Source organism: Helianthus annuus, chromosome 12 (assembly GCF_002127325.2).
Source record: "Helianthus annuus cultivar XRQ/B chromosome 12, HanXRQr2.0-SUNRISE, whole genome shotgun sequence".
Lineage (NCBI taxonomy): Eukaryota > Viridiplantae > Streptophyta > Magnoliopsida > Asterales > Asteraceae > Helianthus > Helianthus annuus.
Genome location: NC_035444.2, coordinates 147,870,340 through 147,895,196, shown reverse-complemented (window position 1 = coordinate 147,895,196; position 24,857 = coordinate 147,870,340). Strand labels below are relative to the sequence as shown.

The 24,857-nt window shown below is 37.1% G+C and overlaps 3 protein-coding genes and 2 long non-coding RNA genes across 18 annotated transcripts; 3 read left to right on the top strand and 2 right to left on the bottom strand.

Moving 5' to 3' along the window:
- Positions 1-1,602: 1,602 nt before the first annotated feature.
- On the top strand, positions 1,603-4,705 carry LOC110895754. Of its 9 annotated transcripts, none has more exons than XR_002567353.2 (6): positions 1,604-1,757; positions 1,964-2,072; positions 2,738-2,990; positions 3,110-3,648; positions 3,908-3,982; positions 4,294-4,705. It is a non-coding gene; the product is annotated as an uncharacterized LOC110895754 (long non-coding RNA). The 9 variants fall into 9 exon arrangements; XR_004875081.1 differs by having other exon boundaries at positions 1,605-1,911; positions 1,992-2,072; XR_002567354.2 differs by having other exon boundaries at positions 1,607-2,072; positions 3,110-3,200; positions 3,341-3,648.
- Positions 4,706-4,878: 173 nt separating this feature from the next.
- On the top strand, positions 4,879-7,370 carry LOC110895753. 6 transcript variants are annotated; one of them, XR_004875073.1, is made up of 3 exons: positions 4,879-5,507; positions 6,151-6,753; positions 6,995-7,359. It is a non-coding gene; the product is annotated as an uncharacterized LOC110895753 (long non-coding RNA). The 6 variants fall into 6 exon arrangements; XR_004875072.1 differs by having other exon boundaries at positions 4,882-5,507; positions 6,151-6,523; positions 6,598-7,370; XR_004875074.1 differs by having other exon boundaries at positions 4,891-5,507; positions 6,151-6,195; positions 6,598-7,370.
- Positions 6,877-12,306, bottom strand: LOC110895752 (pentatricopeptide repeat-containing protein At3g02330, mitochondrial). Its single transcript, XM_022143108.2, has 2 exons — positions 12,146-12,306; positions 6,877-10,928 (listed from the first exon to the last, which is right to left on the bottom strand). The coding sequence occupies exon 2, from the start codon at positions 10,848-10,850 to the stop codon at positions 8,196-8,198; it is 2,655 nt and encodes an 884-aa protein (XP_021998800.1). The 5' UTR covers positions 10,851-10,928; positions 12,146-12,306; the 3' UTR covers positions 6,877-8,195.
- Positions 12,307-16,172: 3,866 nt separating this feature from the next.
- Positions 16,173-17,698, top strand: LOC110895751 (E3 ubiquitin-protein ligase Praja-2). Its single transcript, XM_022143107.2, has one exon. The coding sequence runs from the start codon at positions 16,396-16,398 to the stop codon at positions 17,539-17,541; it is 1,146 nt and encodes a 381-aa protein (XP_021998799.1). The 5' UTR covers positions 16,173-16,395; the 3' UTR covers positions 17,542-17,698.
- A 4,280-nt stretch (positions 17,699-21,978) lies between these two features.
- Positions 21,979-23,779, bottom strand: LOC110895750 (pentatricopeptide repeat-containing protein At2g25580). Its single transcript, XM_022143106.2, has 2 exons — positions 23,609-23,779; positions 21,979-23,383 (listed from the first exon to the last, which is right to left on the bottom strand). Exons 1-2 carry the CDS (start codon positions 23,660-23,662, stop codon positions 22,136-22,138), a joined length of 1,302 nt encoding a protein of 433 aa, XP_021998798.1. The 5' UTR covers positions 23,663-23,779; the 3' UTR covers positions 21,979-22,135.
- Between the last annotated feature and the right edge of the window lie 1,078 nt (positions 23,780-24,857).

Here is a 24,857-nt window from a genome sequence, read left to right as displayed (position 1 = left end):
CTATCTTTTATTGTTATGATTTATGTTGAAACAATGTTGTTATTTTTGTTTGAATCTTGTATGACAATTAGTCTTGAAATGAAATTCGAATTTAATTAAATATTGTCACATAGTGTTATGAAGTCTCTAGCAATCTATACACACTTCGTCTCATCCCGATGTTTCCGCCATCGGTTGGGGTGTGACAAATGAGTACACTTAATCGGATAGTTGTTCGATTGATCAGCTGTTCGATCGAGTGGCACACAAATGACACACAACCTACTGTCCGATCGATCAGCTGTTCGATCGGTTAACAAGATGATGTTAGCAGATGAAAATCAGAACAATCAATGCTGTCCGATCGAGTTGTTGTTCGATCGGGTAGCTCTGATGATGTCAGCAACACGGTTTCACAGAACAATCTAATCCAAGTCGTTCGTACAGCTGTTCGAACGAATTGATGATGTCAGCAAATCTAAGAACAACTAAGCTGTACAACTGTTCGAACGAATAGATGACATCAGCATGCAAGAACAGTTCTGCATAGTTTTTGATGATTTTGATCTAGTTTATGAAGGAATTTTGTTATGAAATCTTGAAGGATTATGCTATGAACAATTGCGAACAGATTGATAACAATTTCGTCAAATTTTAACCGTAGTTTCACTGTCAATTTTAGATTTTTCTGATTTTAGTGTATAAAAGTGAACAAATCAGAAAGAATAAAGTAGAAAGTGAGAGAATCCGTCAAATTTCCGGTGAAATTTGACTCTGATCGGCAAGAAAAGCTTGAAATCTGAAGAATTCGTTGTCGTAGATCTCGATTCAGTCTCCTGGACGCTCTGATACCACTTGTTAGGACCGGTTTTCACTCCGTAACGATTGTGAACCGAACGTGTGACGTGCGGAATCCGTACACGAACGTGACCGAACACAAGATCTTACAATTAACGTGATTCTTATTGAACAATATGACAAATACAAGGCGCCGTGAATCACCTACGAACACTTTCTCTCTCTAGACTTTCTCTCTCTAAGCACCAAGCTCCAAGATCTCAAATGGCCAAAAGTTTTGATCTCTAACCCTAACTCATCTATTTATAGGCCAAGGATATAAGGAGAGTTCCCCTTATTTACAATAATGCCACCTTGCCTTTCTCTATCTAATATTACAATATAAGGCTAGATTTGATCATTTTCAGCTACGACTTGCATTGACGGAGGCGATAGACATAAATGCACCAACAGGTTCTTTTTGTGTAAATTTTTAGGCTTGCATTTTGCTTTATTTCATGTATGGAAACAAGCTTTGTGATGACAAAGTTCCTGATCGGATTCACCATACACATACTATTTGGTAATTTCAACCCATTTTGATATGTTATATGTCCAGACTATCACTTCTGATCTTAGACTAAATATATATCAAACCGGTTGAAACTGAAGATTATGATGGCTGGTCTATTTAAGAATGATGGGATTTCAAATGTTAAATCAATTTATATATTGATTACATTTAGTTTTTTTTCAATTTATATATTGATTACATTTAGTTTTTTTTTTTTAATTTGACCAGGGGATCCCTACATTAAGTGTTCCTATGTTTTGTCCTTGCCCTGAACTTTGTATATTTAACTTTCTTCATGTTGACAAATGCTTTTCAGACTACCAAATATTGACGAGGGGTTGTAGGATTTATTCATCTGAATGCATGTCATCCTAGGAAAGAGTAGGGCGTGGTACTATTTGATGTTGGGAAAGAGCCTTTAGCTCCAGTAAATCCATGTTTTTTTTTTTGTTTTTCGTACATGATACTTCTATAGATGTGGATATATTTAGTGCATTGGATAAAAAATGGCTTTCTTGGTCGAAGTGCAGGGCTGAAACAGTCATATATCAGACTTGGGAAGCCAAGCAGGCATTTTGTTTGTACTTAAAAGATCCAAAAAACACAATTGTCTTAATTCTTTTTTTTTTCTAGGGTTCTGAATTTGGGTTTTCTTTTGGAGGCTGTCAAGGAATGAAATCAAGGGAGCAGAAGTTGTGTGTCAGGGAAGCATACTCATTTGAAGTCATTCGCAGGCAATTAGGTATTTTTGCCTAACATTTTTACTTTATGAAAGGTCAGCAATCGATGATGGTTACGTAGAAAGCAGACTTGGTATGATTTGTTATGTTTATCTTTTTTTATTGATTACTTTATTTATTCGATTTGTTATGGGATGACTATAAGTATACCTTTACTCACTTGCACTCTTTCTTTTCTGTTCCACTTGTTGTTTCATCGTCAACAAGCAGCTAACATTTAATCCAATGATTTTTTGGTTCAATTTGTATATATAGAAAAAAGATATATAGTGGATGCTGGTGTAACAAAAGGAGACAATCATCTGTCTGTTGCTGCAGTTTTCGCCCGGTTGGCTGAACTTCATTACAAAATGGGGAAATTTCATGAATCAAAGTCTTATTGCTTAAACGAACTGCGAATCAAGTTTATAGTTTCTTCAAATCAAAACTTTCCTAATTGGATTATTGATTAAAGTTAACAGTAGAAGATTGATTTAATGATGAACATTAACACTTTCATCGATTTCATTGCTGATATTGATAGTTTCATATTAGTTTAAGCCCATTCATTAGTTTTTGTATCAAGTTTCTATAATAGCTTCTGTACATCATCTAGGAAATGTTTTGGTAATCTTTATTAGTTTGCAAGTTTTGTGGATGATTTTAAATCTTGATTTTATTGCAACAGGGGCAGAAAGAATGGGAAACAAAGATTAATGTTCTTGGGGTGATTGAGCATCCAAATCTTGCCAAACTAATCGGTTACTATGCAGAAGATACTGAACCTGGTACACAACTGTTTTTAGTGTATGGTTAATGGAACCGTGCGAGATCATTTATCTACAAAATCCGAAACACCACTATTATGGAACATGAGACTGAAAGTGGCTCAAGATGCTGCTCGTGGTTTGACATATTTACATGAAGAAATGGATTTTCAGGTTAATTCAATTTTGTCCCTAAAAATAAAAAATAATAAAGTTTATAGATTTATATGCTTACAAGAACATTAACTTTGATGTTTGTACATTATTTTAAGAGATTTCAAATCTTCCAACAGTCTTCTAGACAATGATTGGAATGCTAAGCTTTTGGATTTTGGGGTTGCACGGTTAGGTCCTCAAGAAGGCTTCACTCATATATCGACAAAGGTATGTTTTTATAATTGTCTTCTATATATCGAGCTAACGTGGTGTGTAAGTTCTGTTGAAAAGAGCATGTTTTTATCATGGGCGGCGATCTTGACACTAAAACGGGTTTTGGTCGACTAACACAACCCGTTTAAAAATAGGGTTGGGTTCAGGTTGACCCGTATTAAAAACTGGTCAGGTTTGGGTTGGCTACTCGAAAGTACAATAAAGCACAATGGAATGGAATTGGTTTATATTCTCACCAATAGTTGATTCATAGAATGTTCTCAGCCCAAGAAATCAAAGGAAAACAAGGATTTGATCTGAATGAGATTGTTTTTGCTAGTGATCTTTCAGTACAATGAATTCTCAAGAAAATCCCTACATGCTGCCAACATTAGCTCCAAGATTGTGGCCATTTATGAGACATAGTATCATATCTGTCTGTTATTCAGCCTTTCGCACATTGGTAACCAATTTTTTAATTTTTTTATCTATATTATATTGCTCAAAATGACGGCATTTAGAAAAAAAAAATTGCTTATGTTATTAAGGAAACAAAATGACTATAATTGCTTAGTGATTGCATGTTTCAATATACAACATTTAGAAACATGTAAACTGGACACTTTATTTGAAGTTGATGTACGTTTGGATGTTTATTTTTGAAAAGTTCATTTAACAATTGAAATAAGTCATTGAAAAACCTTTTTGTGTATATTCATCAGGAGAAAGCTACCGAGAGAAAGAAGTGTTATACAGGTTAATGTCTCGACTCCATTCTTCAGTATTTGTCCACATAGGTACTGATTATCTACTTGGAAGTTCATCGGCTCTTTTGTTTTTTGGTTTCAAAATTCATATATGAAATTAAAATAAATCCATTGATGAAGGGAGATTTATGGGTGGTTTTGAAAAGGTAATTATGTTTTTGACCAGTAATGGACCTTGAATCTTGAATTTTTAATGTCTATTTATCATGAGTATTTTACATTATTTGTTATGTGTGACTCATTTGTAAGTGATAGGCATGGCACTTTTGGATGTTATATGAGGATCTTGATTTGTATATATGTTATTATTTGTTTTAACTATTTTTTTCTTGATGATGTAGGTGGAAGAAGATGATGAATCAATGGCTTTTTCAAGATGAGCAACAATAGAAGAAGAGTGAGAAAAGTGTCGCTGAGATTTCTTCAAAGAAAGTGGTGATGGGTCACGTACACATAATACCTTTCTTAGTAGAACAAACCTGGAAGATGATGAAATAATATATGTCATGTTGTGTGGAGCTGTAAACGAAATTATTATAGAAGTTATCATGTTATTAAACTGTGTTTAAATCATATATGTCATATTAACATTTAGGATATAATGGTTGTTGGGCCATTTGCATGCTTTGCTTAGCATATTGTTATTCACTTCAATAAATCCGCGAGTGCAATTACACCAACTGCCATTGTAATAGGCGTCTAGGTTTTTCAATTTGTTCATTGTGATTAATCAACGGATAAATTACACTTTTCGTCCTTTATGTTTGTATTGGATTGCAATGGATACCCTTTAACTTTAATAATTACAGTGACAGTCCTTTCTTTGTTAAAAACATTACACCATTTGTCCTTTAACACTAATATGATTAAATTTAAACGTTAAATGAGGTCACATGCACCTCATGTGAGGACAATTATGTCTTTTCACCCCTATTTCTTCTCCCCTTACAATCCTCATCTCTCTCATCTCCTCCTCTTTTTAACCAATTAACCCTGCTCTCTTTCCTTCTCTGACCTCCACCACCACCATCACAACCATTACCACTAACCACCATTTTCGTCACACTACCACCGACCCCAAACAACCACCATAAGAAAATCAACCTCTTCACCACCGCCGTCAGAAACGACGCAGGCGACGGGATTGGGTGGTCGGCGACGGGATTTGAGTGCCAATCCATCGAATCGATCTCATCCTCTACCTCTAGATCCGAGTTAAGCACGTGATAGGATTTGATGGTCGGCGGTCGTTGAAAACCCTAGATCTGATTTCAGGTTCAATCTATCCCTAGTATCTCTCGATTGCATCCTCTACCTCTAGATCTGATCCATAATCAAGAGCAAACGAACAGATCTGATTAAGGAGATTATTAAGGAGTTTGAACTTGTTTGCAACAAATTAATTGAAACTTAACTTGTCGTGTCATCGATTGCAAAACAGGTGCAGAAAATCATCGGAGCGAAGAACGGGCTGGTGAAGACGGCAGAAAACGATGTAACGGGTGGTGGGTGATGTAATGTTTTTTAGATCTGAGCTATTGAGGAAATTTAGTTGGTATAATGTTGATTGATTAATTTGTTATATCTGAACAACAAAATGATGAGTATTCCAATTTTCACAAAGCACGACCATATGCTAAATACTAAACAGAAACCCCTTTTGAGCCATAGATGGTGAATGAACAATACAGTTTAGATCAATCACATGATCGAAATTCATCTTGCCTTACCTGTAAAATAACTTTAATAGTTAATTGTTTTACTGGTTTAAATAAACCAGTAAAATTACCGATTTACCCTCATGTGCAAGTTACATGATCAGAGTTAACTGAAATTTTAACTGGGTTAGTGTTAAAGGACCAAGGGTGTAATGTTTTTAACAAAGAAAGGACTGTCACTGTAATTATTGAAGTTAAAGGGTATCCATTGCAATCCGATACAAACATAAAGGACGAAAAGTGTAATTTACCCTTAATCAACTTTAATATGTTTTCTTAATCAAAGCTATCAACTTTAATATGTTTTCTTAATAAAAGCTATGATTGGAAACTAGTTGAGACACATGCGTATTATGACTTATATCTTCCCATATTATTTTTTTGTTTTCCTTTTGCATCTTATTAGAGTAGCAAAGATTATTTATCTGATTTTTTCCTTGATCTCTTATTAAATAATATATCTTATATTTTCTATGGTAGGTTTACGTAAACACACTCTATTCGATCCATCAAGAAGCATACAAGGTGATGGTAGTGTATTGTTATACAATAGTGTTGACGGGTCATCACCAAATGACCATCCTGTTTGGACATGTATTAAAGATTATTCGTTTTGACCCGTTACTCGCTCGACCTTTTTGCCTTCATTTATGGATAACGTGGATATGTCTCATACCTTTTTTGTATAAATAGTTAATGTAATAAATAGTTTTGAAAGATGTATATTTAAGTAAAATAAAAGTGTGGCGATACTCATCTAAGATTGGAAAAAGCTACGACTCGCGGGTATATGTTAACCGAGCCTACTTGAGAACTTTGGTATGGGCTTCACACCAAATGCAAGTGATGTTGCGTACGTCTGTTTCTACAATTTGTATGATGTTTAGATTTGGTACTTATAGAATAACATGTTTCTTTATCAACTAGGCACTTTTATCGTCACATATGGACTTATGGTCAAGGATTTGTAAAGCAGTTTCAACATGACAAATGGACTACTGCTCAAGGCTTTGTCACCTATCAATTCTGTACCAATCTGGTATCTTTTGGCGTTTTAGGGATCCATACTTTCGGTTCAGTACGGTATGTTACCTTACTCACTTTTTATCTTCGAATACCGTACCATGCAATTTTGGTATCGGTGCATCTCTACTGCTACTACATCTTCACCGAAACCTATACCTTTTTGGGGGTATTATTTCTTGGTTTTTTTTTTTTTTTAATATTTTCGATTAATGGTACTTGGGCACAAAGAAATCAATGATAACGAGGTGCATATTGGGTGATTAGTTGTATTTTGGGACATATAAATTTTAAATTTCAGATTGAAATCAATGATAACTAGCTGCTGCATATTGGGGAAGTCCGTCCACACCATTGAGTGGAGCCTGGAGGTATGATTTTAATTACTTTGATGATTTATGGCGATGGCGTTAATTTTTATTATCAAAATGGAACTAAATGATACATCATGCTCAAGTGTAACATGACCTGGAATTCCAAATGTTGGGGTTTGAGAAGATGACTAGAATAGTTCACTGGAATGGTGGTAAATGCAATATTTGGTTTTTGCAAGTTTTATTTGTGGATTAATGTTGTTTTACATGTTTGTTTGTTTTGCAAACCATGATGTAATATACTTTTAAGTAGATTATTTGAGGTGTAATTGTGAATGGTATAGTTTAAATATTATTGTTTTAGTTTTTCTTTTTACCATTTTGTTTTTGCTTTCATGTTTCTTTATTGACATGTAAAAATAAATTCATTAATAGTGAGTGCATATGCTTACATTTTACCCTTGTATTCGCCCAGTTACAAACTCAAAAGCAAATGCTGTTTCAAGAATGGCTCCTTTGAGCTCAAGTTTGTCTAAAATAAATAATTGGATTATCATATACCTAATAATGCTTTTAAAGCAAAAGATTAAGGGTAAAATGCTATAAATATTTAGGTTTACTCAACTAACTAACATAGTAATATGCTAGAAAAACTAAACTGATGAAATTATACAAAATGTACATATTGTTTTGATAAGCATTAAAATGCATGAATAATATCTTTGGTGAAAGTCTACAAGTATAAATTAAAAATTATAAAATATTTAGAAATTATATAGTAATAAATGGCATGTTCCTTTAATCAACGTTAATGTACAACTAGCGGGCTATGTATATCGTAGCATATACATTGACTAATATGGGCTATTTTAATTTGCCGTTGTAATCTAATCTAAGAAGAGTATGCATGTGTGGAATCGCTCGCATAGGAATTGATGTAGCTCATGCTATGTAAGAAGCGCTTTTGATATCATGTTTATTGAGCCTTGGTTTAGCCTCATTTTTAGTGTAGTGCTTACAAGTCGCGCATTTTTTTTTTCTAAAAATAAAAAATATATCATTTCTCAACACCGCGAAATTCGTAGGTATTAGCATTAGTAAAACATTATAGTAAATTACATGTATGTAAATCAAAATTTTGCATTTAGTCTAAAAAAATTAGGCATATCGACTCATTCATAATACACACTACGCATAACAAGCCGCACGATCATCTTCTGGTCCCTCGGCATCATTCTTCACATATCGAGACCATGTCATCTCCCCAACTAACTCATCCAACTTGTCATAAATCTCGTTGCATCTTGGGTGCGCTTTATCCGCAATAACAAACATATGCAGCTCGGATTTCACCTCAATCCAGCTGCAACCGGGTTCTTTCTTCAACCCAACACGTCTCATACTCTTTCTAATCTTCGAGACCTTTTCCCACATCCCCGCATCAGCGTAAATATTCGCTAACAGTACATACGTGCTTGAATCTTGTGGGTCCAGCTGAATAAGCCGACTTGCAGCCGTCTCAGCCACCTCCACGTTCTTCTGTAACTTGCATATACCAAGTAAGGTTCTCCATATAACATCATCGGGTTCGATTGGCATGTCGTTAATAAGATTTAACGCCTTGTTGACTTGACCCGACCGGCCTAATATATCCACCATGCATGAGTAATGTTCTAATTGAGGGTTTAGTTTGTAATTGTTCGACATCGAGTTGAAGTATTCTAACCCTCTTTCCACTTGGCCCATGTGTGCACACGCTCTTAGGACCGACACAAAAGTCGCATGATTCGGTTTCACATTGTTTAGTTTCATGGACTCGAAAATACCTATCGCATCGTTTGCATGTCCGTGGTTAGCGTACCCGCAAATCATCGCGTTCCATGTGACGAAATCTTTATTAGTTGACTTGTCAAACATTAATCGTGAATCGTGCATGTTGCCGCACTTTGAATACATATCAACAAGTGTGCTGCAAATGAACACGTCGGATTGCATTTCTTGTTTAATGATTTGACCGTGTATTTGTTTTCCTAAACTGACGGTTGCGAGATTCGCACACGTGTCGAGAACCGTTGCAAATGTGAAGTTGTCGGGTTTTGTTCCGGATTGTAACATCCGGGAAAAGAATTTTTGCGCTTCTTCACTTTGTTCTTGATCCGAGAATCCCGAAATGATCGCGTTCCACGCCACCATTGTTTGTTCCTCCATTCTTTCATGAAGCTTTTCCGCGTCTTCGATTCTCACGCATTTGCAATACATATCTACAAGCGCGCTTCCGACAAAACATTCCAAACCCATCCCGAATTTAACTATTCTACCATGAATCTCTGTTCCGTAGTTTAACGCTTTCAAACCCGCACAAGCTTTTAACACACTACCGAAAGTGAACTCGTCGGGTTCTAGACCCGAACCCAGCATCGAAACAAGAAGTTCAAGCGTTTCATCTATGTTACCGTTTTGCTCATAAGCAGCAATAATCGCATTCCAAGAGACCGCGTCTCTTATCCGCATGTCATCAAACACGCAGCGTGCTTCCGTCAGAGCTCCACATTTTCCGTACATATCAAGCATGGCATTTTCAACGCACACGTTGGACTGCAACATACTCTTGATTGTCAACCCGTGTAATCCCACCCCAAAGGTATACGCTTTAATTACCGCACATGCGCTAAACGCACCTGATAAAGTAATCTCATCAAAACCAAGATCGGTGCGCCTTAGATTACGAAACAGCTGCAATGCTTCAAAAGCTTCACCAACACGCGCACAACCTATAATAATCGCGTTGTATGACTGTCGATTACGAATCGATAACGTGCGAAACAGTTTTTTTGCATCGCTTAACCTGTCACATTTCGCATACATATCCAAAGTTGCGGTTCCTACTATCAAATCAGAACCGAAATTCATCTTTAGAGAATGACCATGTAATTGAGAACCGAAATTTAATGCGGTCAAGCCTGCACATGATCGAAAAAGACTAGCATATGTTGATTGGCTAACTCCTAACCCGTCTTTTTGCATACTTTTGAATAGTTCCAAACCGCGTAAAGGCTCGTCGTTTTGTACGCAACCAGCGATCAACGCGCTCCATGATACCCAATTCTTCACAGGCATTTCTTTGAAAAAGGATATTGATTCCTTTAGTTTCTTGCATTTTGCGTACATATCTACGGTCGCGCTTCCTGCCACCACATCATGAACGGACCCGGTTCGAATAAGATGTCCGTGAACTTGAACCCCTAAACGATAATCCTCCAAACCTAAACACGCCTTCAAAACCACAGCAAATGTCGTGGCATCCACCTCCACACCCTCTCTTCGGATTCGCATAAAAACTTCAACTGATTTCCCACAATTACTGTTCTGTAAGTACCCTGAAATCAACGAGTTCCACGAAACCACATCTCTCTCGGGCATTGAATCAAACATGTTCTGGGCCATACTCATGTTCCCAATCCCAGCATACCCGAAAACCATAGCGTTCCATGAGATTGTGTCTCTTTGAGGCATTTCGTCGAACACCTTGTGGGCATACTGCATGTTCGAACACTTGATGTACATCTGGATCAAACAATTTGTGACAAAGATAGTGGGTACAAACCCGGATGCAATCATGTGAGCATGTGCTTGTTTTCCTTGATCGACGGTCTTTTGATGTGAACATTGTTGGTATATGTGGGAGAATGTTCTTTTGACAAAAGTCGTAAAGGGTTTTGAAACTTTTGGGTTGTGGAAATCGTCAAGTGTATGTGTTTGTGTAGAGTAATGTTTGGGGCAAAATGGGATGATTGTTGTGAAACAGGTACGGGTGTGAGAGATGACGACGAGTGACTTGAACATCTGAAGTCATTCTTTGGCGCAGTTTAGCCCCTTAGGCATTCCTCTGCGTATGTTATCGGTTGAGAGTGACTGGGCAATCTGTATAAACCAAATAATGACTTTGATTAAATAACAAAAAAAAACTATATCCGACTTTATAAACATATCAGTAGTGTTAGTATGTAAACGGTTGGCTTCAGTTTGGTTTCAGTGTTCATAGTGATAAATGCATAAAATACGATCAAAATATAGGATATTGTTCCAACAGTTAGAACTTAAAAGACTGACTCCGTACAAATTATACGTTAAGGATTAAGCAATGCAATCTCATGTGTCGATACCTGCCCAATTAGTCAATAATCTCATGCGTCGTCATATGCATATTCTTTGCTGCAACTTATATGCTTCATGTTAGTTATTTTCTACATTGTTTGGTGGTCACTAACTTCCTTTCGGTTATTTTAATTGTAAGCCTATAAAAGGCATTGCAAGTTTATAGTTAAAATTTATCGTCTTGTTCTTGTCTAAATTCTTGGGAGATTATCCATCTCGAACCAGCTTCTAGCACGCATAAATTCCAACTTAAAATTCCAAGTAAAATATAAAAAGTGACATAACCTAAGGTGGTGTTTGTTTTTCTAAAAAAGATCTGCGCAGGCTCTTTTGTCTGCGCCACAAACATTGCCATCTGCAAACTGTTTGTTTTTCGGAAGACGTTTCAATAAAAAAACATATGCGCGAGCTCTTCTTGGTGCAGACTTGGCCCAACCACTTCTAAGATCTGCAGATGGTTAAACACCACCACCCACCATCACCGTCCACCACCCACCACCACCGTCTACCACCAACGTCCACCACCATCCATCCGTACACCACCACCAGTTTATTTTAGAAGTCTACATACGTTAAAAAACAAACAGCCTGCAAACGTTTGGTCCACCTCTTCTTCTTCTACAGATGTGGTCCGCTGACTACAGACATTTTATCTCTTAAAAAACAAACAGCACCTAAATCTTACAGTCCGATTAACCTAAAAAAGTAACAAACCTGAACAGCATTGGGGAAAACAAACATGAAAAGGCAACAGAATCCAGTTTTCATCCAATCAAACAGAATAAAACCAAACAACATAAATATGTATAACATGATTATAAGGCGAACTAAAGAAGAAATTAACGGAACATGAGTAAAACTTGATAGAATGCCATTGGAACAGAACCCAGCCCTAGAGGTCGAATTTGAGCTTAAAACCTCCTAAAACAAGTGAAATCGATGATAAATAAGGATGATAAGGTATAGGAAATACAAAATCGTACCTGCAAATGCATGGAATTGAAGAAAAATGGAGCCGGAACGATGGGATTGAAGCTGTGGTCTGGCGTGCGTCGCTGAATTGTTAACGAGCGGGGGAGAAGTCTGCCTTTTCAAATTTGACTAGGTTAATTAGGTCAGAATTTGTTAGCTGACTCGAATTAGAGACTAGAGGTTACTTTTGGCTTAATAATAAGGGTATGGTGATGATCCAGGAATGATGATTCGTCACATAGACATAGGTGACACGTCATAACTAATTTTATGTTTTTTATTTTTTAATCTTCTACTTTTTTTTAACATTTAACAAATAAACTAACAAAATATTTTAATTAATATTAAAAACACATTACATAAACATAAGCATAATAAAAAAAAAACATAGACTTAAATAATTTGATGTTTCTTCATGATGTCGGTTTGTAGTTTTTTCAACATCGAACGTTTCGGCTCGGGATACTCATCGACATCCACCGGTATTATTTCCCATTCCTTGAGCCGAATCTTTTCATCGGAAATTCGGCTTTTCTCATTAGACAATCGGACCTTTTTGCGTAACTTTTCTTCCGCTACACGAGTTTTTTCTTCGACGGCCCGCTCCTTCGCCTTCGCCTTTTGGCCGAGACGTCAGTGTACGTTTTAAGGTGTTCCATAAACTCTTCCATCTTCGGGTCCACCTTTTCCTTTTTTTTCCCCTTGGCCCGCTCCTTCTTTGATTTGTCTCGGCCCGGTGGACGCTCCGCTTCATGTACGTCGTATTCCTCTTCGTCAAACTCGGCGTCATCATTTAAGTTAATGTGACACCTCGCGTCCGATCCACCGGCGCTAAAACTACCCGTTTCCGATGTTTTTTGTCGTTTCGCCATCTCCACCTCGTTGGGAATCGGCACCCATTTTGGGTGCGTTTTCAAAATTTCCCACGCGCGAACGTGTGCAAAGTTGGTATTACCATTGTTCGACTTATACTTCTCAACGCTTGTTTGAACACATCCTCGTCGCTCATGCCCTACGACGCCCACTTGTATATATTTTATTATACTCCTCGCAAAATTTATTGACGAACCCGTTCATTTTCCGCCACTTTGATGACACCGAATCGATATCTCGATACGGGCCTTGGTCCATAAGCTCGAGGAATTTCGCCAAAACCTTGGTCCAAAACCCGTCACCCGTTTGATTATTACCTATAAAAAAAAAGAAACAAATATATAAACTTTAAAAAAAGGATAAACTTAAAAAAAAAAGATAAACTTTAAAAAAAATACCAACCTTTTGTCGGGTGTGTAGACGTGCCTATGTAAGCCTTATCTAAGGCTTATTCTTCGGTTGGCGTCCATGATTTCGGCTTCGGTTTGTCGGGTTTGTCACCCACCACTTGCTTGCCTTTTTTTTTTCGTTTGCCTTTTTCTATAAGCGGTTGGGTTTCGGGAACGACCTCCACATTGTCGTCGGGTTCGGATTGTTGAATGGGTTGCGTCGGGATTGGTTGGGGTTGAACGGGTGGTGTCGGGTTCGGTGGGAAATTAAAAGCACCCCGCATCATCATTTCTTGAAGGGCTTGATTTTGAGAGAATTGAGCGAATTGGTTTAGTGAGTGTTGGAATGATGCAAACGCATTTGATGAATATTGCGAGAATTGGTTCGGTTCTAGCGTCGGATAATATCCCGGAACTGAGAAAATATTCGGTTGGGTCGGGTTGTTGGGATTGTTCGGGTTGTTGAAGGGATCCATGATAGAGTATAAGGTTATAAAAGTGGAAGAAGATTTATAAAAATAAAGTGAGAGGGATGAGAAAATGGGGTTAAAATGGTGAATGGAGGTGAAAATGGATTTGAAATTTATATAAATTGTTGTTTTTGACCGTTGCCTTTTTTGGGAAATTCATTTTTTTTTTAATTTTCCTATTGGCTACTTTATGGAGGGGCCCACATGTTTTGCTTCGTCGCCATCGTCGAGACTGAGACGATTAGGACGGGACCGGGGGGGGGGGGTTGGTGTTGTTGGCGTCGCCGGACCGAGACGGGATGGGGACGTCCCCCATACCCTGCAGCCTAAGTATTCCTTTAAATGATTACGAAACTTATCCAATTTGTTTAATAACCGACCAACTTTTTATGAATTGACAGACCCAACAACGTTATAGGAATTTGAGGGTCTACAAACCATTAATTTGCTCACCTTACACACCTAAACGAATAATCTTAATTCATTGTTACTTGAGTATAATTATATTATGTAGTTAATTGGTTATATGTGACCGTATAAATATATACTGATTCATTACATTATATTGATCATTCTATGATTATGATGAAGTTAATCTTTCATTTCTTTTGTGTTTAAACCAGAACTAATAATGATGATAGTGACCAAGGTAATCATTCATGTTTTCGGTTTATATACTTTAACAGGGCCGGCTCAAAATTTTATAATTTTTTCTAGGCTCAAAGCGGATAGCAAAAAAGAGTCTCTTTTTGTAAATGAAAAAAAATTGCTATGGATCCTGTTATTCATATATCATCTTTGTATACGCATACTTATCGATTATAAACCTCAATGTTAACAATCCCAAAGCCAAAATTACCAACATATAATATATTTTGTTAGAATTTGAGGCCCTAGGAAAATAGAGGCCTAAAATAGAGGCCTAAAGCTCTTGCTTTATTTCACCCCCCTTTGAGCCGGCCCTGTACTTTAACATATGTTCTTAGTTTAATAAGGGTCCTTTAATAATCTTAAATCCCAAGTTTTCTTAAATCCTATACATCACACTCTAATCATATCATATCTGCTAAAAGTTTCGTAAGCATGCATCATCAATATCAATATTAATTTCCAAAGAGATTATAGTGGAGTGGTAAGGAAGAGATTTGGGTTTTTAAGAGACCTAAGTTCAATTTATGCTTCTCACCATTAGTTTTCAGCGGCACCTGGTGATAATGGGAGACTAGGCGAGTAGGCGGCGATCGCTAGTTCGATCCTTGAACTGAATGGGTTTTACCTCACCGCACTGTCGTGCCTTTGGGCGAGTGTTCACGGGCTTCTGCCCTAGGTGAGGGTTTTCCCCATTTCTGAGACGAGTGTATCCCGATATGGTGAATATCACAAGTAACCTATTTGAATGATTCGTTGACCGTTCAAAAAAAAATCAATATTAATTATATAATAATAGCTATTTTATCAACTTTGGGTAAATGAATATTAGAGGTGCTAAACGGGTCGTGTTTGCGGGTTAGCGGGTTCAACCCGACTCGAATCCGAAAATTTTACACGAACCCGAACCCGACCCGAACTCGAAAACTGTATCATACATTTGAAATCGAACACGATTGGAAGTTTTGTGGGTTGACCCGAACACGACCCGTTCAACCCGAATTTTTTAATTTTTCCTAAAATTAATTTATTAAAATTAAAATTTACGTAAAAAACACAAATATATATATATATATATATATATATATATATATATATATATATAAATTATAACAGGTTAGGTTAATTTCTCTCGTTATAATTATGACATAAAATACACACCCTATTTAATTTATGACATAAAATATATTGTAAAAAAATATAATATAATATAAAGGGTAAATTACTTTTTGAGTTCCTGTGTTTTAGTGGTTTTAACTAGTTGAGTTCAAAAGCAAAAAGTTTAACGACCTGAGTCCCTATAAGCATTTTCATTAACCATTTGAGTTCTTTTGGGTCCAAATTTTAACCTTTTGAGTCCAATTTTTTGGACTTAAATCGTTATAAAATGAACAAAATTGGACTCAAAATGTTATAAAATAAATGGCTAGGGACTCAGAGCGTTAAACTTTTTGATTTTGGACTCAAGTGGTTAAAACCACTAAAACACAAGGACTCAAAAAGTAATTTACTCTAATATAAATGTGTTAAACGGGTCAACCCGCTAACCCGACCAGATTGACCTGAACCTGACCCGTTAACCTAAACGGACTTGCAGGTTCAATCTGAAACTGATCCAAACCTATTTAGACTAAACCTAAACCCGTAAATTTTGTGTTAGATTTGTGTGTTTTCAGTGAAATTCACACCCCTAATGGATATCATAATGCATATGAAAGAAAAGTAAAAAAATTGAAAAGAAAAATATGAAAGAGACGAAGACTTGAACACACAATTGTCAAAGAGCGTGTGCAAGAAGCCCTTCTTCCTCAATTCATCAATCATCATCCAAATTAGGGCTAATAACTTCAATCACAACAAACCTTCAATCAACCTCCATTGATGGCGGACATTTCAAACCTCCAATCTCCACACACACCACACCACCATACACTCGAACAACAACCACAAATCTCATCCGCACAAACCCTAGCCAACAATTCCGTTGATATTGTCAACGCGAACGATCAACATGCTCCCTACATCTTCAACTTCGATCCGTTTTCTCCTCATAATTCATCGTTTTTCGCGCCTTATTCATCGTCTTCGTATCGTCAGGTAAACTCGAATACATGTTCTTCTTGTTGTTCATCTGAACCTGAATTGGAATCAGAATCGGAATCGGAATCGGATTGTTTAGATTCAACTGTTTATCCTGATTGTTTGTATGGACACGATGAAGAGTACGATCAAATGGATTATATTACCGATTTATTCGACTCTCGTGGAGAAATTGAACGTGAATTTAGTCGTGGAGAAACGGATTTCATTGATCCAGGAACTAATGTTTCTGAAGGTGAATATTTCGTTTCGAATAATATCGAGGAGCTAGGGTTAGGGTTACGAGTTGCGAGTATCGAGTCTGATTCGGATACAGAAGAGTTACTGTTAGGTGAAGTTGCTGAGCAAAATGATGATAGGATTGAAAGAAGTGAGTTGAGTTTTGATACGGATAGGGTTGACGAAAGAGATGGATCGATCTCGGTGATTGATAGGATTGAAGAGATATCGGTTTCATCGGATGGAGAGGCGACTGTTGGAGTTTTGGAATGGGAGATTTTAATGGCTGTTAATAATTTGGAAAGGGATCTTGAGTTTGCAACGGATGGTGGTGAAGGGTTTGTATACACGGCTGAGTTTGATACTTTGATTGGTCAGTTTATGGAGACGGTTAGAGCTTTGAGAGGTGGTCCTCCAGCTGCTAAATCTGTTATAGATAATCTTCCGTTGGTGGCGGATGCGAAAGAAGGTGATGATGAAATGTGTGCGGTTTGTAAAGATGAGATTTCGATGGGGGAGAAAGTGGCGCAGCTTCCTTGTAGACACGTTTATCATGGTGAGTGTATTGTTCCTTGGTTGAGCATTCGTAATACATGCCCCGTTTGTCGTTTTGAGTTGCCTACGGATGATGTTGATTATGAGAGAAGCAAGAACAGGGAGAATGATGATGAGCTGCGAGTCGGGTATGGTTTTGATCTTTCACCTTGACACCATAATGTTATATATGATACATGTAAATAGCTTAATGTAAGTTATGTTATGCAAAAGATTGCATTCTTTGCTGTTGTGAAATGTGGATTGTCTCTTTCTCCGTCTATAATACTCAGTGTTATAATCTTAATGAAAATAAATGGAAGTTCATGCATTGTCAAACTGTTTGTGGATTCATTACAGTGCTCCTTTTGCCAAAAAAGTTGGCAAATTTACAAGTATTCTAGGTTAAACATGTGGTATATGGGTTGATCCGCTCAAAAAGTTAACAAATCTAGTAGTATTCTAGGTTTAAAGCTTGGTATATGGGCCGAGCCGCTGAGATCCTTGAACGCGTTTTGCATGATCCAAGAGAAAAAAGCCACACATCAAAAAGTTGCCATATATACATGTATTCTAGGGTAAACACCTGGTATATGGGCCGACCCGCTGAAATCCCCAAACCCGTTTTCCATTTCTTAATCTCCTAATCAAAAATTTAAAACCCATGGGTTGGAGATTATCATTTTTCTATCCTTTCTCCCTTTCTACCCGTCTATCTCTACAACCTCATAAACCCAAAAAAACTCAAAATCGGAAAAACATAACCATGAAAATTTAAAATGGCTACAAAAACTAAAATAACATGAAAATCATAATCGCAAAATTAGGCTTAGAAGTGTCGAAAGAAGTGGTTCAGGTTCAAAACCTACCGTCCACAAACCATGCCATACCACTACCATGAATGTTCAAGTAAAATCACACCTCATCATAGCCACATTCGTCGATATTGGTATGTCACCGGCAACGACACCTTAGAAACATCAAGCACAAACCACTCGTTGCAAACCGGTGTGAAGATATTGGTTATGCACCGATGCCGGCACCGTCAACGGTATCAGCAACTCAACACCGTCATGCACAAAGCATGAAACAAACACCAAGACAGCCTCAGGAAACCATCATAGCCTCTTCACCAAAAACAATCTCAGAGTCGTACAAAAGCTAACATTCTAAATTTATTCATATCCCATATTTCAATGGTAAACAAACAACACCGGCTTTACGCTGCTTAAAAATTTCGATACCAAAAAACAGAAATCCTACATCAATTGCGTACGGTAAAAAAAGTCGAATCATGGGCTGATACGTGGCTTATAATACCGTTCCCAGGCGTACGGTAACTGTTTGGTAACCATCGCCGGAGAAATTAAATCATCAAAAAATCAGTAACATTAAAAGCATCTTCAATAACGTTTAAAGGCGCCAGTGACCTTTTGGCCACCATCATCGAACAAAAAGGGATCAAGTTATTTACAGCCATCAAGAAATCGCCACTCATACCGTCATGACAACCACCGCAAGGCTTCATCAGCCGCTACCATTTATGAGGCAGCGATGTCATTTAGGCGGTGGAGGTTATTGATGACGGTGGTGGTGGAGATCAACGGTCACGGTTGTGCTATACCAAAAGTAGATAGATGTGAGAGAATGAGATAGAGATAGCATGTGAGATCTGAGAAGAAAGCTAATTACAAGCATGAAGAAATCGCCACTCATACCATCACCACAATCACCGCAAGGCCTCATCAGCCGCTACCATCAATAAGGCAGTGATGTGATCTAGGCGGAGGTTATCAGTGACAGTGGCAACGCAGATCAATGTGAGAGATCTCGAGATCTGAGAAGGTTTTGTTGAAGAATCGAACACACGTTCAACGCATTCATATCAAAAGACCCAACCGGTTTACCACCAACTATAATACATTAGAAAGTAAAGGTGAAAATTTATAGGTTACACATGGAAAAATAACTACAACGCAACGATAAAAGGACTACCTGGAAGCCATAAAAACATGTCTCGGAATGATTTTAGACGAATTGGTCACTGATCTACACGAAAATGGAACATGCAAGCTTTAATCCTTCTACCAGGAATTCGTCGGAACCCTAAGTATCTCGTCGGAGCTTCTTGAAGCCATCTTCATCACTGTGGTGATTCCCTAACTGCCGTCACCATCGGTTTCTGCTGCTGCTGATAACGCCTGAAACAACAACCAAAACCCTAGCCAACACTTGGGTGCGAGTGTTGGTGACCGGAAACCCCGGGACCACCGTCATTTTCCGCAGGTGGCTCGCCGCAGCATTACTCATCCTCGTATCTTTCTCTCCCACATTTCCGGTTCACTCTGATTTTCTGGTTAACACGTGTTTTGATGATGCTGTGAAATTCCTCCTATGCCCTTTCATTCACTTGTGTTATTAACAGATACTAATAATAATATCTGGTTTTTCTCCCTGCAATGTTAAAATGAGATTTGGTGATGAATGGATGATGTATAGTGACAAGAAAAGGAGGTAACACGTGTTTTGATGATGCTGTGAAATTCCTCCTATGCCCTTTCATTCACTTCTGTTATTAACAGATACTAATAATAATAATTTAAATTTAAATTCACACAATAAGTCAACGTATCTATATTATAGAACACAATATGTCTCAGTCTATTTAAATAATAACTTATTTCTATTGGGTTAAATGATTAATCTATTCTTTTGAAAAACATAAGGTTAAACAAGGAAGCCAAACGAGTGATCACAACAACCGTGTTATTATGTCTCATCTTTTATACTGTTTGCTTTCAACGATAGATGGAAATTTTTAGGGGTATGGTTCAGCACAGCATTATAGTTCAGAAAACCATACCCGGAAGCCAAACATCTATGATTCCTATATCATCTCCTCGTTCACAAAACCCGATCCAAACACACCCGGGTGTTCATTACATGATTTGAAAGATGAAAAATGATGTCAAGCAATAAATCATGCTGAAACAACAACTTAAAGTAAAACACGAAATATAAATAGAAAAAAGTACAAATTTGTAATAGAAAAGAGAGTAGCAGCTTAAATCTCAAGGTTAGTTGCATCATTAATGACTGCTGTGAAGACAATAGTTACACGCCTGAGGCTGCACCATTTCTGGTCTCTTGCAGCGGAACCGCTGCAAAAATAAACCCCAACTTAATGTATTGTCCAATGCTACCCATTAGAAAAGACACGAGAGCAGCTTAATCATAAGCAATTTCAACCCACTTACTTATAAATGAGTGGATTCATACTTGTGTTTTAGCTCTAATGGGTCAATAGGTAATATATAAAGTTCAGAGGTTGGTTAAACAGGTCAAAAGTCACCAAAAGTGTAATTTTTTATTCATGCATACATTATTATACTAAATCTCTTTATTCAAAAAATGAACTTTATTGTAGTAAAATATTTAACATATGAATTTTTTAAGAAAATTTGACGGAAAGTGTTTCGAAACAACCCAAGCCAACACGTTCCGCCTGTATCAAAAATTGCTGGTTTTGACACATTACGCAACCCCACTCAACCCAATTGCCAGTTTCATCAAATCGGGTTTTGAAAAATTCAGGTTATTCAAATTGAATTAGGAATTTCTGAAACTGCATTTGAATGGCTCAAAACCGATTCAAATTCACCCGAGTTATGAAAAAAATTAAATAAAAAACAAACAACTTATATATAATTCGAATAATCAGGTTGGTTCGCATCGAAATTCATAGATTTGAAATCAATTCAAAATTTGGTACTGATAATGACCCGATCCGAACATTTGAACCGAGTACGAATTCGTTATTCGAATTCAATCCAAATCGGATTTCAGGGTCTTCGAGTAGTGAACACACACTTCTTGATGAATATACAAAATAGAAATACGTAGGAACCATTCTTTTATGTCACTGTTCCCCGTTCTTTAGTCTTCCTTCTTGGGAGTTGGGACCCGCCTCACACAAATTTAGCCGGAGGCAATCATATCTGATTCTTCTCATGTCACATAACCTTGACCAAGAAATTAATATGCCCAATGACCAAGTCGAAAAAGATCTTAATAATAAAAAACAGGCAGCTTATGAGCCGTATATACACCTAAACAAACACATAGCCATAGAAAAAAAGATCTAAAACATTCCAGTGCATGTATATAACTAAATAAACACATAGCCATAACTCATAACTAGAGTACAAGACAAAAGATCTGATTATCTAAAACATTCTAGCGTCATCATCATGCAAAAAACATATCTGATAAGTGTACAACATAAAAAATTTAATCATATATTATTATAGACCGCTTCCACCAATATTTGAAATATAAGTTCAGAAAAAACCATAAAGATAGCTTTACCATTGTGAATTCTCCTGCTTGATAAGTTCCAGCAACAAAAACGAAAGCATATCAAGTTCTCCACGACTGTAGGTTCTCATCAATGATGTATTTAATTAATTAATAAAGCATCACTATCTTTCGATATTCAAAACTAACATTAACAGCCTTTAATTTTACATAAATATGTTGTAATAAAGTAGAAGAAAATATATGAAGCATGAAGGTCTTATTATATGATTCTTATAGCTAACAAAACTTGACTTACTCAGAAAAATGATGCATAGTAGTATATAAGGAGAAAAATGTGAACCAATATCATTCCCTAAGTTTTTTTTTTCAGAACATATCATATAAATAAGTTAATAATCATACATGATGAACCGAAAAAAAAAGCGGGTTGATGGTAAAAGGTGAATTGTCACCAATAATCTCCACAAGAACATACTCCATTTTCAAAATGGTGAAACCTCTTGGCATCACGTGCGACGATTAGTCTTCCAACGAGCTTAGAAATAATCTTTAGTGCATTGTGGCAATCACCACAAACACGAAGGTTTTTTATTATTCGTATCGGTGAACGGGCCGGGCTGGTCGAAAGGGCCTGAGATAAAGCAAGCCTTTCGCTATGTGATAAAAGCGCTTCCTCCTTGCTTTCTTGGTCTATGTCGTGAAGAACAAACTTAGTCTCAGGAACATACCCGGCCTCTTTCATGGGTTGTTTTAAACACCTAAGCTGACTATATAGTTTCTCGTGCTCGGGGTGAGAAGTATCTCCTGCTCTATACTCGTAGACTTTGGTTTTAATCTCGAGCCTCTTTTTTTCTTTTTCCTTCGCGATGTCTGAAGCCTTTACTGGTATAAGCCCTGCTTTTGATTGTTCATCCAAACGAGAAGGATCTAGAAGCTCAAGACAACGATCTCCAAGCTCTGTATCCCCGTGAATCCGACATTGATTCATCATAGTTTCCCAAACTTCAACACTTGGCTCTATGGGCATATTTTCAATAAACTCCAGTGCTTCATTTAAATATCCCGCACTCCCGAGCATATCAACAACACTCCTGTAATGATTGATGGATGGAGTAATGTTGTAAATCTTGCTCATCGACTCAAAGTGTAACAACCCCTCCCTCATGTCTCCTAACACACTACAAGCACTAAACACACCAAAAAACATCTGATTGTCCGGCTTCAACCCAATCTTTTTAAACTCAGCAAACATATCAATCGCATCTTCCCCATGACCATTTTTAGCAAGCCACGTTATCATCGTATCCCACGAAGTCTGCGACATTTTATCAAACACCTTGTACGCACCTTCCATAGACCCACATTTCACATACATCTCCAACACTTTATTCCAAACTGTAACATCAAGACACGATTTCAATCTCACAACATGCTCATGAACACGTTTAGCTTCTTCAAGCGCCTGCGCCTCACCACACTCGTTCATCAAAAACAAATACCTATCCATATCAACCGAAACATTATTCCGCTCAAGCAAACCCAAAACCTCCACTGCTTCCTTTAACTTCCCCTCCTTGCACAACGCATCAAACTCCTCAATCGTCCCACCGTCTTCATCCGGTTGAGTACAATTCATCCCATTACTCTGTAAGTTACCCCAAGCACTACTCTGTTGATTACCCATCATGTATGTATTCTGCACATTTCTACCTTGTTCATACAACCTATTTGAAGTAACATAATTTTCGCTAGAAGGGTTTTGCTCAAATCGATCATTATTTCCCGTAAAATACGAATTATTGTTACTAGCATAATTATTAGATTGGGCGTTTTGATAATCAAAGGTCTCATTGGTAGCTGCAGAGCTCAAAGATGTGTAATTTTTCATATACGAATAATAATATCTTTGACTAGTGCATACCTTGTATAGATGACTAGCGGTTTGAGATGCTTTTGCTATTGCTTGAGACATCATTCGGTGGTGAAGTGATTTAGAGGAAGGTGTTGGGTGTGTTTGTGTTTCCGGTGGCGGTGAGGGAACAACGGCGGAGGGAGGAGTTAAACCCAGGATTTTGGGAAAGGATATTATTGTTCGATTTATATATTTACTAAAGGCATGTTTGGCTAACCTTTTTGAAACAACTAAGGGTGTAAGGAGTGGTTAAACATTTTGAAGTGGCAAATCAAAAAACCGACCAATCAGAGCGTGTCATGTCAATAAGTCAAAAGTGTTTAAACTTTGGTGAAAAGTGTTGACAATGGTTTAAACACTTGGTGAAGTGGTAAACTATTTTTTTAAAAAAAAGGAAAAAATTGTGATTGGTTAAGATAGGAATGGACCCCACCCACAATATCCCCTCTCTCTCTCTCTCTCACTACCCTCTCTCATGTTACCGATCGGCAATATGTTACCGAGCGACAAAGAAACCGACGCGGCAAAGGGGTTGGCGGCGGTGTTGCCGCGCGGCAAACCACTTTGCCACTTCCCTTTGCCGCACCACACCGTATACCCTTATTGATTTATGGTGCTGTTAAATGTATCCCTTTTTACATTAATATAAGTTAAACCTTTTTATTTGTTTTTTTGTCAATTTTATCCTTTATTTTATGTTTTGTAATTTCACCGTACTTATGAGTAGATGAGACTGTGATTTCATTACAATATATTGTCTTTAACTGGGACATAATCAATTTATACGTTGTCTTTTATAATCCAAATAAAATAAGTTTGTAAACCTAAGTTTTTTTTTTAATATTGATTGAGGTTGTGTATTGCCCATCAATCTGCCTCTATACGACATATTATTTTTATTTATTCTGTAAAACGGGTACATAAATGTTGAAAAATGAAGTATAATCTTAAATACAATAAACTTACGTTAGGATGAGATTGAGTTTGTTTGTTTTTTCATTTTCTTGTCCCGTTCTGTCCTTTTCCTGTATTTTTTATGAATGGCAAATGTTACTCTCCCAAACTTCTATATTTACAAATAAATTATCTTTGTTTAGGATTAAACCCAAGATCTCAAACTAAAAGACAAGAGCGTCTACCAAGTGAGTTAGTCTCACTTTTTTCCTGTATTTGTTTCCAGCTAAGTGGGCTTTTGCCCTTTTAATGTCATTGCTGTTCTAAAAAAACTTACGTTAGTTGTGACTTAACTTTTTACATG

Excerpts from the sequence above, each read along its gene's own strand:
- LOC110895751 (XM_022143107.2), top strand. The coding sequence starts at position 16,396 with ATGGCGGACATTTCAAACCTCCAATCTCCACACACACCACACCACCAT.
- LOC110895750 (XM_022143106.2), bottom strand. The coding sequence starts at position 23,662 with ATGATGTCTCAAGCAATAGCAAAAGCATCTCAAACCGCTAGTCATCTA. Across the intron at positions 23,384-23,608 it reads CCGCTAGTCATCTATACAAG|AATACATACATGATGGGTAA; the intron begins GTATGCACTAGT and ends AGAAATGTGCAG.
- LOC110895752 (XM_022143108.2), bottom strand. The coding sequence starts at position 10,850 with ATGTTCAAGTCACTCGTCGTCATCTCTCACACCCGTACCTGTTTCACA.